The 16,956-nt window shown below is 38.4% G+C and overlaps 2 protein-coding genes across 2 annotated transcripts in view; one reads left to right on the top strand and one right to left on the bottom strand.

Annotated features, from left to right (window-relative positions):
• LOC108670186 overlaps nucleotides 1–7,798 on the top strand; it is a 41,643-nt gene extending 33,845 nt beyond the window's left edge. Inside the window, exon 12 of the mRNA XM_018157652.2 lies at nucleotides 2,417–7,798. The gene's annotated coding sequence lies outside the window, so the exon portion shown is untranslated. The remainder of the gene's footprint in view (nucleotides 1–2,416) is intronic.
• The window catches only part of LOC108670176, a 130,585-nt gene that overhangs the window by 17,991 nt on the left and 95,638 nt on the right, over nucleotides 1–16,956 (bottom strand). Inside the window, exon 11 of the mRNA XM_018157636.2 lies at nucleotides 4,428–6,704. Coding sequence (XP_018013125.2) covers nucleotides 4,428–6,704 — 2,277 coding nt within the window. The remainder of the gene's footprint in view (nucleotides 1–4,427; nucleotides 6,705–16,956) is intronic.

The raw sequence follows: 16,956 nt of genomic DNA on the forward strand, positions 1-16,956 counted from the left end.
CATCGTGGCGTTGCACTGCACATTTACCGCAGTGCTCATGGTCGCTCAGCTAAGGTAGTGTTTTTGTGATTTTAGTCGTTGGTCAACGTGTGTAATTTTTGCGGTTTCACCATTAGGCTGGGTCTACCAGCTGACATTTTCGTCCTTAGCATGAATACAAAGTTTTCCACTTATCTGCTCCATGCAAAGAATAACAGCGTCTGGGCGAAGACGAACACGTCCCGCGATGTATTTCTAATTTATACTATATGCTCGGTACGCTTGAACTCAAGGCTTTTAGCTGGCAGTTACTGCCTCTTTTATGGAACGAGTTGCGTTGTATGTGTTAGTAGTGTTCCATCTCGCTGCGTTTATAGCTGGAGCATCCGCCGCTCAATTTTCTATTATGAATTAAATTCAACCGGAATGTTTACTTACTTCCGCGTTGCTCAGTTCATGATGTGTTTATTAATACCACTAGTTAGCTTGTTATCAGACTAGATATCTACTCCCAGCGTACATGATAATGCAGGGAAAATTCTAAGCACAGATTCTCTAGTCCAGTGGTTCCCAAACTTTTTCAGACCGGCGCCCCCTTTGGCTCCCTAGTGAATTTCTATCGCCCCCCACAGACACATATAAAACATACGCCTCTTTCTTGAAATTTAGTACGCTGCAATTTCAAAATATAAAGGTTAAACACAAATGTGTATTTCACAAATAGAACCCCATTTAGTGAACCAATATGTTTTTAAGCTGTTTTAACTGTTTTAGCACTAGAAACCTAGGACGTCGCGGGCGAATTTGCGGCCTGACTCGTGGCCGGTCTCACGACCAATCGCCAAATTCAATTATCAAGTAATATCTCCCAAACTAATGAACGCAGCTCAATGAAACTTGGAACATGTATTCATCAAAACCTAACGGTGATTTTTGGCTCGTAAAAAATTTTAAATTTTACCTTCATTCGTGAGTTATATTGCGATAAAGGCCGAAATTCGCATTGATCAAATATTTTAAACGAAAATTTGAAATTGAACGAAATTTTGAATATACATTCCTAACTACCAAACGGTGATTTTTTAGCTTCAAAAAATTTTCGATTTTACCTTCGTTTGCGAGTTTTTTTTCATTTTACCGTCATTCTTGATTTCACACTTCCTTATATTCGGCCTGTATCGCCGGATAATTTGTCGCTTAAATTCGCGGCGATCAAGAAATTTCTTCTAAACTACTCAATAGATTTCAACGAAACTTTGAATATAAATACCTAACCTCCCAACGGTGACGTTTAGCTCGTGACAATTTTTGTTTTTGTTCTCAAGTTATCCAGATATAGGAGGAAAAACCGGCTTTTCTACCGGCCGGTTTAACTAAGAGCCGTTTACGAATATCCGTATACTTATAGCCGTATAACTCGCAAACGAAGGCAAAACGATAAATTTGTAGCGAGCTAAACATCACCGTAGCTGAGGTTAGGTATTTAAATAATAAGTTTCGTTCAAATCTATTCAGTAGTTTTGGAGGAAATTTCTTGATTACCTACTGCGAATTTAAGCACGTATTGCTGTTTAAATCACGAATGAAGGTGAAATGAAAAAAAAAAAAATCTCGCGAACAAAGGCACAATCGAATAAATTTTCACGAGCTAACATTACTGTTCGGTAGTTAGGACTGAAAATTCAAAATTTCGTTCGAATCTGTTCAATAGTTGGAAGAAATTCCTTGTGCACTGTGAATTTCGGCCCGGATTGCCATATAACTATGGCAAAAACAAATGGAGGCAAAATTAAAAAAAAAATTCATGAACTTTACTAAACATTACCGTTAGGTCCTAATGAATATGTGTACCAAGTTTCAACGAATTAAGTTCATTAGTTTGAGAGATATTCCTTGATCATTGAATTTGGAAATTGGCCGTGAGAATGACCGCGAGTCCGGCCCTTAATTTGTCCCAAACGTAAACCCAGGAGAGGTTAAAAAAGCAGATCTGGGTGAAAAAACCATCGCTGGGAGTCATGATGTGCTGCACGTGTTGTGTATAAATTGTCAAACAAACGTTGGAACTTCTGACTTTGACTTCGGACTGCCGCCCCCCTATCGCCCCCCAAACGCCCTCTTCTTCCTTACCGCCCCCCAAAATCTTTCCATCGCCCCTGGGGGGGGCGATATCGCCCACTTTGGGAACCACTGCTCTAGTCGATACCTCATCAATTTCAGTAAAATTTCACATAATGAATTTTAAACCAATTTGTATACTTTAAAACCAATTTTTACGGAAACCCAATTTTTTTACTCCATACATTCTATTCAGTTAATAGAACTTTTTTTCCATAATGAACGCAATTGTCTTTGCTTTATAAAAAGCGTGAAAAGAGAAAATGTATTTGAAATGTTTTGAGAACTTGATCGATCTAACAGCGCTTATTTATTCCAGATTGAGCAAGATGGACGCTCTGCGTACTGAAGTTCAGATCATGAGGATCCCGCGACCCAAGTTTTACTGCTCAAAAGGACAACTTCGAGTCCCTGCCGACTATCCATCCGGCTACCAAAAGTCTAATGGCAAGCTTTACGATGGCAATCGTGGACAGAAGGAATATGGTTCTGGGCTGCGTTTCTATAGCAACGGAAATACCGCGCTAACGTCACCGTGTGATGAAAGTGATTATCCTGCAGAGCCACCCAAAGATTATTACGATGATGAATTGGATGTCACAGCCTTGTCATTAGAAGATAAAACTAAAAGTGACTGTCCCTCAAATTTGAGTAAAAAAATTTGTAATGTCAAATCTGATGAAATTGTGGCTGGTAAGGTTATAGGGACTACTGTCGCAAAAACAGAAATACCCGAAGTGAAAAATACTGAAATTTCTCCTAAAACAACTGGACCGGGGAGTGCAGAAGCCGTGAAAAGCGATTAAAAATTCAGTGCAGAACTCTCGTATTAAAGTCGATGCTTGGCATCAATAACTGATTTCCACCGCGTTATCGAACAATTAGAATTCCAGGAAACGATAAGTGTAATAAATTGCAAGCCTAAAATTGGTTTGTACTCGAGAAATGATGCTATTGATGAAGATGGTCACTCCTACCTCATAACACTTGTGAATTCTAGAACTTTATTTTCAAAGCTGTGTCAAACCATAATTTGTTATTCGAATGTATTAGTTTTCATTCGTTTCGAAAAATTCTGCGATAGTTATTGTTGGAAGCAATTTAAATTTTTTTATTGTAATGATTTTTAATGAATTTACATTTTTTCAACACGAGGAATCCAACTATAATGTGAATGAAATATGAGACATTCATAATACATATAATGAAATGAAGCCAATATAGTTATATCAGCAGCTCTCAAACGATTAATCAACAAGTTTTGTACTAGGTGATGTTCGCTTCGCTTTAATAGAAGATCATAGTCTAATTCTCACTTTACGTAACTTTTACTTTAGACAATATGTACATGTTTCGGCTATAAATTTGTCATTATTGATAATGATGTTTTCTGTAGATGTTAATGTTTCTCCCAAAAGCAACAAAAATAGCTATTTAAAAAAAGTAGGTAGTGTTCGTTCAGAAATACACAAACAATGATTATTATTGTATGGATCGATGATGCTTGAGACTTTGAGTGTTTAGTGCATTTTATCTTAACTATCAGCATTTCTTCCTCGTCAAAGTCGCGCTGAACATCGAGATAATATCTGAAGTATACGAATTCATTAACGATCTATTCAAACTTATCTATTTGATAGATGAACGATTTTAAATTAGTATTGATTGTTTGCGCATTTCTTGTATACCTAGGTAATTCTTAGAATGATTTAATAATATTTTGTTCCAAGTGTAATTTTCACTTACAATTTTTCGACGGCGGATCATATCGATCGCACTGCTGACAAAGATGGTGATTTACCAATATTATTGTGCATCACATGGAGTGCAGATTAACGCGTAATATTCCAAACTACCTTGATGTCAGAATATCTTTCATGTCTTACCATTAGCAGTCAAAGAAATACGTGCATAATTTCCCACGAGTGGATTGTGAGAATGAATGTCGCAGAAACTCGAAAAAATCTACCGCATGCATCCGTTTTTCTCCCTAATAGATACTTGAATTTATGAAACACGTGGTTATTATTTCAAAGATATGTAAATGAAATTTTCTGCATTTGCGGAAGTGGTTGCCAAATTGAGAATAAATGGCCTCCAGTGAGTAACTTACACCTTTCTCTTAAGTAATGGACGGATGACAAAAAATGCCGATTTATATCACTGTTGACAACATTTGTGACCACGGTATGATGCTTATAGTGATGATACGTTTCAAACCGTTAAGAGTAATGAAGTGAAATGGTTAAGAAACGACTGACATAAGGGACTGAAATGAGCAAATACTCATTTTCCTTATTGATTGGTAACTTAAAATCGATTTGACTCACCGATCTTCGAGTCCTGGTAAGAGAGGAGCAGCGGCAAGGGTTGACGCTGCTCAGCTCCTTACAGGAGAAGCTCTGGGTTCTGCTTCTACCCTCGTGACCGACCTCAGTTTCTGCTGCCCGTGGGTCGAGTCGATCAGCTTCAGTTTCATCCAGCAGCAACTGACTCTCCGAGAAATCACTTTTCTCGGTCCTCAGTCGGTGCAGCTCATCTGCCTTCCTGATATCTTCCTCCAATCTTCGTATCTTTTGATCTATCACGCGATCTTTGTCTATTCTCCGCCTGTATTCATCCTCGTAGCTTTGCGTGTGCTTGTCTATAATTCTGCCTATGTCGGTGTCAGCAATGGCTCCTCTAAGATTACCAAGACCAAATTTCTGTCCCATTATACGTCTGATCATCCTGGGTGCGTCTTGTCTATAGTAACCTCTTCTCAGAAGCTCTTCTGTGCTTGAATAACAACAGTCATCAATACTAAACCACTTTTCGGCTGTATCGCCTAAATCACCTTCATAATCTTCACCTTCCGATGAACGATTGACGGCTTCTTCTTCTTCTTCTTCTTTAGCTAGGTTTTCTAAGTAATACAGAGATAATAAGTCTTCGTCAATTTCTTCCTTACTAACGCTGCTCAGCAATTGTTCACAAGATAAATATTCTCCTAACCCCGTCCTGGGAAATAGCCTGCTGATTGATCTCGACATGTGACTTCTAGGTTGGAATTTATACCCACGGTGGCTGCCTAATAACTTGTTGTCTAGTCTCAGATCTTGAAGTGATTGATTCAGGCTGAGTGTGGAATAGTGTGGGATGAAAGTCTGACGATCTTTCACGGACGTTGACCCGAGATCGATCGAAGTGCGTAATCGGTTTAGAGCTGCTCTGAAATCCTCGTGTCGGGGATCCAGATCTCCGTGTTTGGTCAAAAGAGTGGTGTCCGAGTGGTCCTCGTTGAAGAGGAAATTCTGGTTGTCTGCTCGAATGAAATGAGTTACATTGAGAGGCGCGGACTGAAGGGAGAGATCGCGAAAAATATTGCGATGAGAATCTGTTGACGCTTTCTGCAGGAATCGAGCGATTGCCTCTCTGCTGGGGAGGTGATGAGGATATGAAGATTGGTGAAGGTGAAGATGCGGATCGCTGGGGAAAGTCTTGGTTGTAGTTATCATATCGACGCTGCTCGTGGCCAAGCTGTTGCTCGGGTACCGGTCGAGGCTGTGAAGACTTTGATCTCGTGTGTTTTGCGGGAACAGAGGTATTCGTTCTTGGTCGAGGCTGCGATCGCGATCTTTTCGAGGGATAGATCGGCCACGTTGAATCGAAAGTTCTCGGTCTTGTGTCTTCGGGACTGAATTCTGCACTAGGCGACTGAAATTCTTCGGGTGAAGATCTGAAGCCTGGCGGAGGTGGTATTGTGTCTGGGTACTGAACTGTGTTGACTCGGTGGTCGTCTGGGAGAAATTCTGCGTCGGGGACAGAATATCTTTCACATGCGAGATGAGAGCTTGATTTGAATTTGCGAGGAAGTGAGCGGAAGGCGACTTCATCTCCGTCATTTCGATATCTTTGACTGCGCCGTCCGTCCTGTGCTCTCTCTTCTCTTGCACAGACGGGATAAGGTAAGCTGTTGAACTGATGGGGGTGTTGCTGGTGCCCATGGCCGCCTTCAGCTGACTTGTAATGGTCGACGTAGTGGTCGTCGCATTCATTCCTGAACTGGCCAGGATACCTCGAGTATCCTGATGATGGGTCGATGTCTTGAACTGTCTCTCGTACGTCGAAGTTTCTTGTTTCTCTTGAATATTCTTCCTCTCGTCGAAAGGACTCTTCAGGAAATGTGAGAGATGAACATCGCGTTCTTCTAGGGGGCGAACATTTAACTTCGAATCGCATTGGCGACCAGAGGTCATACGACAACTTTGCTGGAGACCCTCCGCATCCCTGACGGCGATCACGTCTCGGTTTGTACACAAGCCCGAGGTCCTCGTTTTCGTAACCTCGGCATCTTTGCTCATCGCGTCCCTCTCGATAACCGACAGCTCCCTCACGCAACCCTCTATCCTCGGGTCTTCCAGCAAATGCTCGGCCTGAGTATCCACCGCAGCACCAAGAATTTTGCGGCTGTACCTCATAGGACTGCCAGAGCGACCTTCGGTCCTCGAGTATTGAGGTTCCTTCGTCTCGGCATCGAGGCCATCGTCCTCCTGATCCTCGTCTTCTCCTTTCTTTCGCCTCCTCCTCCGACCATTCCGTCTGGTCACACTCGATGGGCGAGGACACTGAAAGAAAAAGTAAATCTACTAATCTGCATGACTGAATCTGGACAAATGATTTTTTTTTTCAGCTAAAGGATATAAACTTGAAGTTCATGTTAGCCTAACATGACCATTTGACCTAGCCTATTTACATTATTAAGGCACAAATAAAATTTGCTTGAAATTATTTTAGACTTACGTTGCAGCTTTTCAAGTGGTATTGAATTTCTAAATTCAGAGAATTTCAATTCTTAAAGTAAAAAAAAAAATAAAATACAACCTCAAGCGCCATTTCGAGAGACGAAGTCGTCAGAATATCCAACCCACAAGGGGAATGCGATACGGGCTCGAACGTGAAAACTTGTAACGAGAACTCGTGAAAACTTGTAAGAGTCCTCAAAACTTGTCGAGTCCTAAAAGTTTCAACTTTTTAAAAAATTTTAATACGATTCAGGGCCAACGTAATTAAAGCCTCTCTAAACCTGCTATCATCATTGAGTTGTCTGATATCAAAATATTAGATTGAATAAAAGCGAATATTCGATTGATGAAAATTTTTCGCCACCTTGCAAGCACCCTAACATTGCCCAGTTACGAGAAACATGCGTTGAGGTTACCTAGTAGGAGAATGGGTCAGAATTCTACCTGATGGTAGTAATATTATAAAGGAATTCTGTGAGTGAGCGGTTCAGATTTTTTAAATGTGGTCGTCGTGGCGAGTGAAACAAAGTGCTTAAGAGTGTAAGTCATCAATCAACGAAGTGCTCTGTAGTGCGGAAATTAAAAGAAACTTTTCAAGTGGCAGTTGGGTGATCGGTTTATTCGAGACACTAATCATAATTACTAATCTACGCAAGTGATAGCAGTACAGATTTATTGTTCATCTATATTCACGGACAATACTAGTCTCAAGCTTTGAGTTACAGCATAAATAGTATATAGAATTGCTCTAGTAAATATTAAGCAACTATTATGCAGATGCGAAGGCTGCTACAATAGATACAATGTATGTACTATCTTAAAACACATTACTCAAGTGGCAGTGGTTGACACCCAACTTTCCAGTCCGTCTACAGTTACGGTATTCATTTTTATAAATAAACATAATATGACGCCAATTCACTGAAAGATTTTTCCTATGACGAAACTGTTAGACACCAATCATTAGAGTCAACTGTATTTTTATCTGACTTTGATAAAATTTAAACGTTAATATTTCAGTTTTCATATCTAGTCAAACATCAACATAGAGAATGAAAACAACTAGCTTTTGCCAACAAAACCATCTCCTTTACCGTAGCATTTAGGCGCTATGTAGAGCTGCCTTAGAAAGCAAGATATTATTGTTCCAGTATCTATCGAAAATATATATCATACTAAAATATTGAGAACAAGATACATGATTATACTAATTTGAAGTTCCTTGTAAAGCATAATGTGTTACGCTGGATTCGGAAATTTGCATAAAATGTTGACGAATTGATGATCATCGTTGGGAACATCGATATAAAAAATTATGAAAGTCCTTGGTCCGAAACTTACGGATTGGTCGGGACTTCAATTTGACATTTGATTGCAGGCTAAATATTAATAATAGTACGCAATTGAAACATAAGAAGCGTTGAAAATTTCTTAATTTCGTTAACACTGGCCCGTAAAGGGATCCAACGATCGTGCAAAAAGTTAACAACAAATATAAATTGACTAAAATCATGACCAATCAGAAGCGCCTAAATGCTAAACGAATTTTTCAGCAATTAATATTTTTCAAATAACGCAGATCCAATTATCTCAAGCTAGCAAACACAACGCAGAAATCATCACGTTAAACTGTCGCAGAGTTCCGACAAAATTCTCAATCAAAAACACAGGTAGATTCAATTCATCCATTAAAATTGCTATGAAACTTGACATGGCAAACAAAAATTAACTTATTCGTAACTTTGACAAGCAATACAGGAAAGAAGGAGAATCGCTTAAAATTAGTTCGTGCTTAAAATACTCGAAAGATTTCGTCGGAAATTCGTTCTACATTAATTTCACATTCTGGACAGCCCAATCATGACGAGAGGCACAAACACAAACGGGGGAAAATTAATTTATTACTTCACTCCGCTGCTGAAGTGAATTTCAGAAATTAATACTAAAATTATATGTTATTTGGTGTCGTTCAACTTCCAGCCGACCATGGAAAGTGGTTGTCTAACATGCCAATAAATTCCTACGCTTACAGTACATGTATCTAATTGTAACGCAATAATTCATCAACTATATTTAATTTTACTATGATAGAACATTTTCACAGGACAATAAATTTGTGCGATAAACGCTTCTATCATTACTGGCGAAATTCCATCAAGCTGTCAAGTTGTACATTCAAAAGTTTCTACATCAGAGAAAAAAACTTAAACTGAACGATAAGATTAAAGCATAAACAATTGCAAGCTTAAGAGCACCAGTTCAAAAAGTTAATACCTAAAGTTTATCACTGCAAACAAATTTTATCCAAGTTCATGTTTGAACTGGATAACTCAGACTTCTTCACTTAATTAGAAAGTATTCACTTAAATTACGGTAGAAAAATTTTGTTTTGTCAGAATAAAAAAAGGGATCTTATACCACAAAATTATTCATTGTCAGATCAAAGACTATAAGTATGTACTTAAATTGAATTGTATAATGCTTGAAATCACAATAATGACAAATCTACAAACATGAACGCAATCTGCCAAAACTTCATTTAAAAAACATTTAAAGGAATCCCATTGCTCATTCAAATGGCGGACCAAATGTAAAATGCGATCTGCAAGAGGCTGCGGCTCGCCTGGCGGCCATCAAAACGATTGATGAGAATTTTCAACCCAAGTGCCGTAAAAACTAAAACAAATCCTGTTGGATTTGAAAAATGAAATTGATAAATAATCACTTCAATTCTAGACGGGTATTCTTTCATATTTAGAGATAAACATCTTCAAGTTTACCGTGCATCGTATCCTGATGTTTGCAATCGACTAAGTACATCCGCAACAATTCCTGACACCCGAAAAAAACTATGGAAATTACGCACAAAGTAAGCCGAAGCACAGCCGAAAGCACCAATCCATAGTAAATAGTGAAGAGATTATGCGGTCGAAGCTACAAGCAAATTCCTTAACTCTAAAATGAAAGTTACACATCTACCAAATTTACACACTAAATTCAAACTCGTCCATCTTGCCTAATTATAGCGCAATGGTATTTTCCTATATATTAACCAACTCAATGTCATTTATTGGTATCAGAAGTTCATTTTATTTAAAAATGTCGCTTTGCTCTAGACCATTTCATGTGAGTATTGAATAAGCCATGCTTAATTGAGCTGATGTACAAGCGATCAGCACCAAAATCACAACAGTTGAGATATCAAATGAAATCACAACCTCAAGAATTGCATCAACTCAGCAAGGCGACACAAAATAAACGGAAACGATCACCGCTCGCTGCATAATGGATGGTCCCTTGAAGTCGGGTTTATTCTTTAGTTGGAACAGTATGTTGCTACGGCAGTGATGAAAAAAGTTCGTAAAAGGTTTTTTACAAAATGAAATTAATAAGTCATACATCCCACTACTAGAAATTCAAATATTTTCACTATATTGTAACAGGGAAGTCATTTTTCCTATTAAAACCACAAACGAGGCTCCGGTTGCTCATGAGAACCTATGGATTCTACAACCCTCTTTCTAACAGATGCAAGAAATTGAACGAAACCGCCTAAACCCATGGATTTTGACTGCTAAAAATGTAGTCTGCACCGCAGAAATAAATTCCAATAAAGTTGTCGCTTGTCAGTTGTCACTGAACTTGAGTAGTAGAGGAATTCAATCTACTAATAAATGAACAGCTGTTGACAGCTACCGAGTCATGCGTAAGGTTTGTATAGCAAGTGATGCAACAACAGAATAAAACTTCGGGCGAACGAATCTTCTGATTAAGAGCCCTCCTCAAACAGTCGCTTATTATTCGCGATAGTGGCAAAAATGTGATAAATGTGTATTTTCGCGCTAGAGGATCGCACGGTTGGAAACAAGAGCACAAGGGGGTTTTCATTCACAATCGAAGTTATTTCAGCATTATTATAAATGGCATGATAAATGCGAACCAAAAATTCGTACTCATTTGTCATCAGGCGTTGATACAATGTTGATTAAACGTGTTTCAATTAAATGAACTCATAATTAACGTAGCTTTACAGTCATTTGACTGTTATACATAATTCCATATTTACCGATCTTTTTCTAGAGTCTCTGATACCATGGGACATAACATCGAATGCTCCACGAGTCCATGTTGTAAAGCTGAAACTCAAACATTGAAAAAATCTTTTCATTCTTAGCTCGTATATATAATTTCTCTATAAACTAGAAAACCTGCGCAAAGACTCTCAATAATTTATCCGATATGTCATATATAAAGAGCTCATAAAGATACCTATGGTAACATAATATCATCATTAACTCATGATAGAATCAATACCTTCGCTCATCAACAAACTACTCTATTTCGCAAGCGATCTGTGTGACTACGATTAATTTACAATAGTTTTTTCAGCAATTACATATTCTACGACAAGCCGCTCCCTAGCACTGCATCGACTACTGGCCAAGAACGGGGTCGCCCAAAGGACTGTCACTTGAGTCCATCAATAAACAATTCTACGTCTTCAAGAAAACTGCTGTGCTTTTGTGCTCGGGTATTTGCTCATTTGGAGCTCAGCCATTACAGCTCAACAAGATACTCGACTTTTATTCAGTCAAATTTACTAAAATATTCGATAAGAAATTGCATTGGAATTTAGTTTAATCAACGTCACTCAAAAGGTTCCCTCGAGAGTGTGAACGGCTAACAATATAGTATAACGAAATCATATGCATATATGCATTAGGTGGAATACCATCAATTCGACGCATTGTTATAGCAAAATCTCAAGTGGCTAGATTAAACTTGAGGTAAATCCCAAAAATTGTTGCATGGAATGAGGTTCAAATTTAGAAAATATTATTCATTGGTCTACAATAAAATAGTGCACTCGGTACGTATATATAGGCAATGATTCAAGATATATCTGGATGAACCTTTCAACGTAAAACAATATGCGCTCTGCAGCAGCATAAGCGTTTCTAACAAGAAAGTAAAATAATACATGTTGCATCGATTAAAGCCAAGTTTTTTATCTCATAGGAGTCTTACTAATGCTGAATATTGAACCACATATGACATGAGGCTCCAAGGACCAATCGTATTCGAGTCAGCGTGGAGTTGCCTTCATTCGAATCTATTTTTAATATAGGAACAACATCAATTTCCAGTTAACAACTCGTTCACTGCAATAAATTTGCACGAAAACTTTGATATTCGAACTGTCACACAACCACAACAAATGGGAGAAATATATTAAACTCCCTGCATAAGTTGCAGAGGCAAATTCTAAAAATCATTTTCAAATCTAATGCCACAATTTGCTCCCTAAATGACAGCCATTTCCAAAAAGCTTAATAAACCTATTATAATAACGCGCAAAAAATACATTCGACACAAATTCCTTGTCAAAAATAACAAAAATATTGCAGCCTTCATGAAGAGCAAGATGCAAGAAATACTGAGTACACTTTTCTTAACAAATCGAATGTCAGTAAAATACGCTGAACAAGTAATTACTATACGATCGTGCAGTGAAAGCAAGATTAATATTTTTAACAAACTGCAAGCAGGAGATCGACAAGTGCAGCAGTGTAAATGTGGAGGCAGAAAAAAACAGAAGGCAAGCAACTAGATGAGTAATGAGTGAAGAAGACACGTGATGCAAGTGTTTTGTTTTTGGTCATTACGCTGCAATTTACTCCTCCTTACTTAGCAGAGGATTATCATGGGGAAAAGCTCTTGTTGGAAGACTGACTGCATCCCGATGCGCAGCTAACGAAGCATGTAGCGGAGGAAGTGGGGGAGATGAAGTGCGATGAAGGTGATGAGATTCCTCGAGATGATGTCTGGGGTGCTCGTAAGAGTGACTACGCATGTACATCTCTTGACGTTCCAACTGCAGGTCGCTGAGCTCGTCCCGCATCAGCGGATGCCTAAGTCTGCTAGTGGGCGCGTGGTATCTTCCGTCTTCGCGCACGCGAGAGAAGAATTCATCTTCATATCCATGAAGTCCTAAAGAAACATCAAGGCCTTCTCGTGAGTAGGGATCGCTTTCTAATACAAGAGCTCGTACACGTTTTCTATCATAGTATTGCTTTTGGAAATCTCTGGGACCAAACAAACCATAACTACTGCCAAGTTCTACACCGGAATCTTCACTTGGTGTCTTGACTATATCTCTTAAGCCTCTGGTGATATCTTTCATGAGGTTTTCTTCCGTTAGCGCGTCAGCAAGCACGTATCTGGAGGCACTAGGCCCGTAGAGATAGTGTGAGGCTGGCAGTGAAGACTCGTCATAGCTACGGCTCCATGATGGGCAATCATAATATCTGGCATAGTACAGATCTTCGTGTTCCCTGCTTCCCATCTTTCGTTTCTGTGTGAGGACAGAAAAACAAGCAAAATGTCAGTCCAACTGGATTTGAGATGAAATTTCTCAACAGTAGATGGTTGAGATAGTAGTTATTTTTGGATAGGTACAGGAGCAGTCACAGACGGATCGTGTGCCGGAAAGATTAAAGATTTTTATTTCATGAATGACCGCAACTCTGATGAATGAGATGATTGAAACAAAAATGCACAAAATGGTAATGCTTACTTTAAAAATGCTTGTGCAGACACAACCAGGTATTTATTTTTTTTTTAATTTCTATAGTCCAATGTCGAGAAGACAAAAAATGTTAAACATGCTCGTAAACCGGCAAGACGAAACATAAAATGGCAGTCAATATAACAGTTTCAGAGTAGACATGGAATCGGCAAAAATCATTCAGCGGAAAATTTTTAAAATAAAACAACTCACCCAATGCAGTAGATCTAAAATTGTACCACGCCTCTTACCAATTGGTTCTTAGAAAACAATACCTCATTCTCTAAACAAATGCGTCTTTTGAAAACACACACTTTTTACAACATAATCTTCATATGTAGAAGAAAAAAGTAACCAATATTTTCATCCATATTTTACGCAGAAATATGTGAGCAACATGCAATAGGACTTGAATTTTCCATCGAAAGAGAAAAACGATCAAGTTTTCAATTAAATCCTGGCAGAAATCATAACGTGGACAATTCAGCGAAAATTACTCATTTAACATTACAGATAAGGTGCAAATTTTCGACTCGTGATGTTGACAAAGTCAGCTGTGCATCTTTCTGGGCAACTCAATTAATTCAAGTTCGCGCGTTGAAAATGTGAAAAATATAATTGGCGAACCCAATTTTTTCTCTAACCTAACAGAGAAAATAACTCCCGGTGATCGTATACGGACTTATAAGTTCCCGAAAGAAATTCAAGGAGTATTGAAATATACCTCGAGACACGATGATAGTGACTGAACAACATGCTGATCAGTCGCTCACTGTTCACTGTTCGTTAGCAATCCCCTCTTGTAGAAACTAGTACGTTGTACGTTGTAAAATCTCATACTGCGTAGTACGTAGTAGAAGATTTTAGCGACTTGCTGAACGTCGTACGATTTGAAACGTAAAACCAAGGTTCAAAATTGCGTGAAAACTTCCCTCTATTTTTATTGTAAAATAATAGATAATGAATACTTAATTCTGAAGAAGCATCAAAAGAATCAAAAGCTTCTCGTTGGGCTTGATATATTAATGTCACTTTTAACATTATGCAATTGAGCTACGAAAATAGTTCAAATGCACACTTTGAGTGACGTACGTTACAGAAAACGAAGCTCCAGCGTGGTCTGGAACTGTTACGTTCGAAATACATAGAAAGAATTCTAAAGACTGAAAAGAACTTGTTATAAAAGGCCAACCTAACGCGAGCAAATGAGATGTAAGTTCTCACTACTGAGTCGCTGATAATTAAGTCGTGAAGGACGGCTCTTTAATTTATGGTTATTGGACCAGCGTTTGGCAAGAGGAAGAGAAAATCAAGTTCACTCCGCGGTGTAGTAAACAGTTTGAGCGACCAAATTCTTGCGCGCGACATTTGTCTTTCAATAAAACAAAGAATGAATTGACAGAGAAACTTCAGAAGAATATATGCGATATCTTGCAGCGGTCCACACGTTGAGATATGCGGCACCGGTGCTTACAACAGGAGCGTATAATTTAGTGGTTTTATAATATTGTAAATTATAAAATTATATAATATATATTTTATTTATTTATTACAATTATAATATTGTAATAAATAGTTCAATTAAACGAGAAGGGGATGCACTGATGACGAGAGTCACGTTAAAAATGTTATTGATGCAAAGATTATTATAGGAATCAATTTCCTAAAAACGAGGATTTTTAAATGACGTTAGCCAATTAAAAACCGTACGAGCGGTCGAAAATTAAAATTTTTTGTAAGGGAATGTGTAAAACGATGTCAAATACATTCATAAATGAGGAATAATAAACTTGTCAAATAAAAAATTTGCTATGGTGCCGTAAGTAACATTTTCTCGGCTTAGACGAATTCAGACCAGTGGAAAAATTGTTAGAGAAAAGCGGCCACGAAATTCGCCAAAATTGGAGGTCTGGCCTGAGGAAAGGGCTTTGGGTCTGAAACACGGGTCTGAAACTCGGGTCTGAAACACGGGTCTGAAACACGGGTCTGAAGCACGGGTCTGAAACACGGGTTTGAGACACGGGTCTGAAGCACGGGTCTGAAGCACGGGTCTGAAACGCGGGTCTGAAGCACGGGTTTGAAACACGGGTCTGCAGGACAATACGTCAGGAAAAAGAACCAACATCCCGTCCCCCTGAAGGCCTCAGTAACCCTCCTTAATTTAATTAACTAATGAACGAAACTAAAGTGGTTCAATACCGTCTCCTTGTTTGGTAAAATGAAGCTAAAATCACATATCCACCTAGAAAATTCGAGAATGAAATATCACGAAAATAAATCACTATAAAGATTCAACTTGTAAATTTCTTTCTACTTTTTTGAAAAACTTTTCTTTTTGGTGAATAAAAATAACCTATTGCCATCTAAATCGTAAGTTATTTAGGATAAACCTTTTAGTTTTTACAGTTCATTACGAAAACAATCATACAAGCGGTTATACTGTTTATTGTAAAATGTCTCTCAAAATCCATATATTTTTATTACGCGTGGAGTATTATGGAAAAAAGTAAGCTAATACTCCTTTAAAATCATTTATCGATATTCCTCATTACATCAAACACTTCCAATACAACGCTAGTGGAAAATAGTTACACCTGACATGGCACGGTTGTCGTAAACCTATGAAATTTCACTCTAAAGAAACAAGATATTTGGAACTTGTTAACAAAATAAGTTGAAATAATATTAATGGTTTTAACATTCTTACATATACGACGATACGCACGAATTAATTTTCCGATACAGTAGTATAGGATAGCTCGAGTTGGAATTACAGCAGCATCAATTTGAAGATTTCTGATCAACCTCATCACGTCGATAATTTATTTTTGTTAAAGAGACATTTTCTCAAAGCCTTTACATAAATAGTTTGATAATCGACCAGCCAGTAATATTCAAATTTAGGAGCATAAATTTTGAAGAGCTTCGTTACAGGAGATTATTCACCAGGACATCATGCAACCATCAATAGCCCTTTCTTCGGTAGCTTGGATCAGTTCTGATCTCTTCCAGTTGTTGAGCGCCCTTCTACATGAGCATTGGCTACGCCTATCTCACGGCTTGCTAACTATTGGCTCCACCAAATGATTGCTTCATATCGTTGTATGTGCGTTCCATTTGCATCGACCATTCTTGAGGGCTTTGGTAACCTTGGATAGGACTCCTGGCGCCGGCATTATGACTTGGCCTTCCATAATGATCCAAAGAAGTTTCAGCATTCTGATCGTTTTGACTTTTCACGTAAGTGTTAATGTCAGTCATCAAATCTATAGCAGATCTAATCTCGAGCCCAGGAGGTGTCGCTTCTAAGTGACTGCAGAGCTGGAGAAGAATGTTCTCAAGCGACGATATCCACTGGCTCTGTTCCAACGGATCTCCATGATGATCCTACCCTCCGGGGCGAGTCGGATTCTGATTCCGATTTAGGTGGTCATTAGCTTACTAACGTTGTTATTTCTCAAGCTATTTTTACTCTTCTTCGATCATTTTTCGAATTTCGGCTTGTTC

This window comes from Hyalella azteca, unplaced genomic scaffold (assembly GCF_000764305.2).
Source record: "Hyalella azteca isolate HAZT.00-mixed unplaced genomic scaffold, Hazt_2.0.2 contig6160, whole genome shotgun sequence".
Classification (NCBI taxonomy): Eukaryota; Metazoa; Arthropoda; class Malacostraca; order Amphipoda; family Hyalellidae; genus Hyalella; species Hyalella azteca.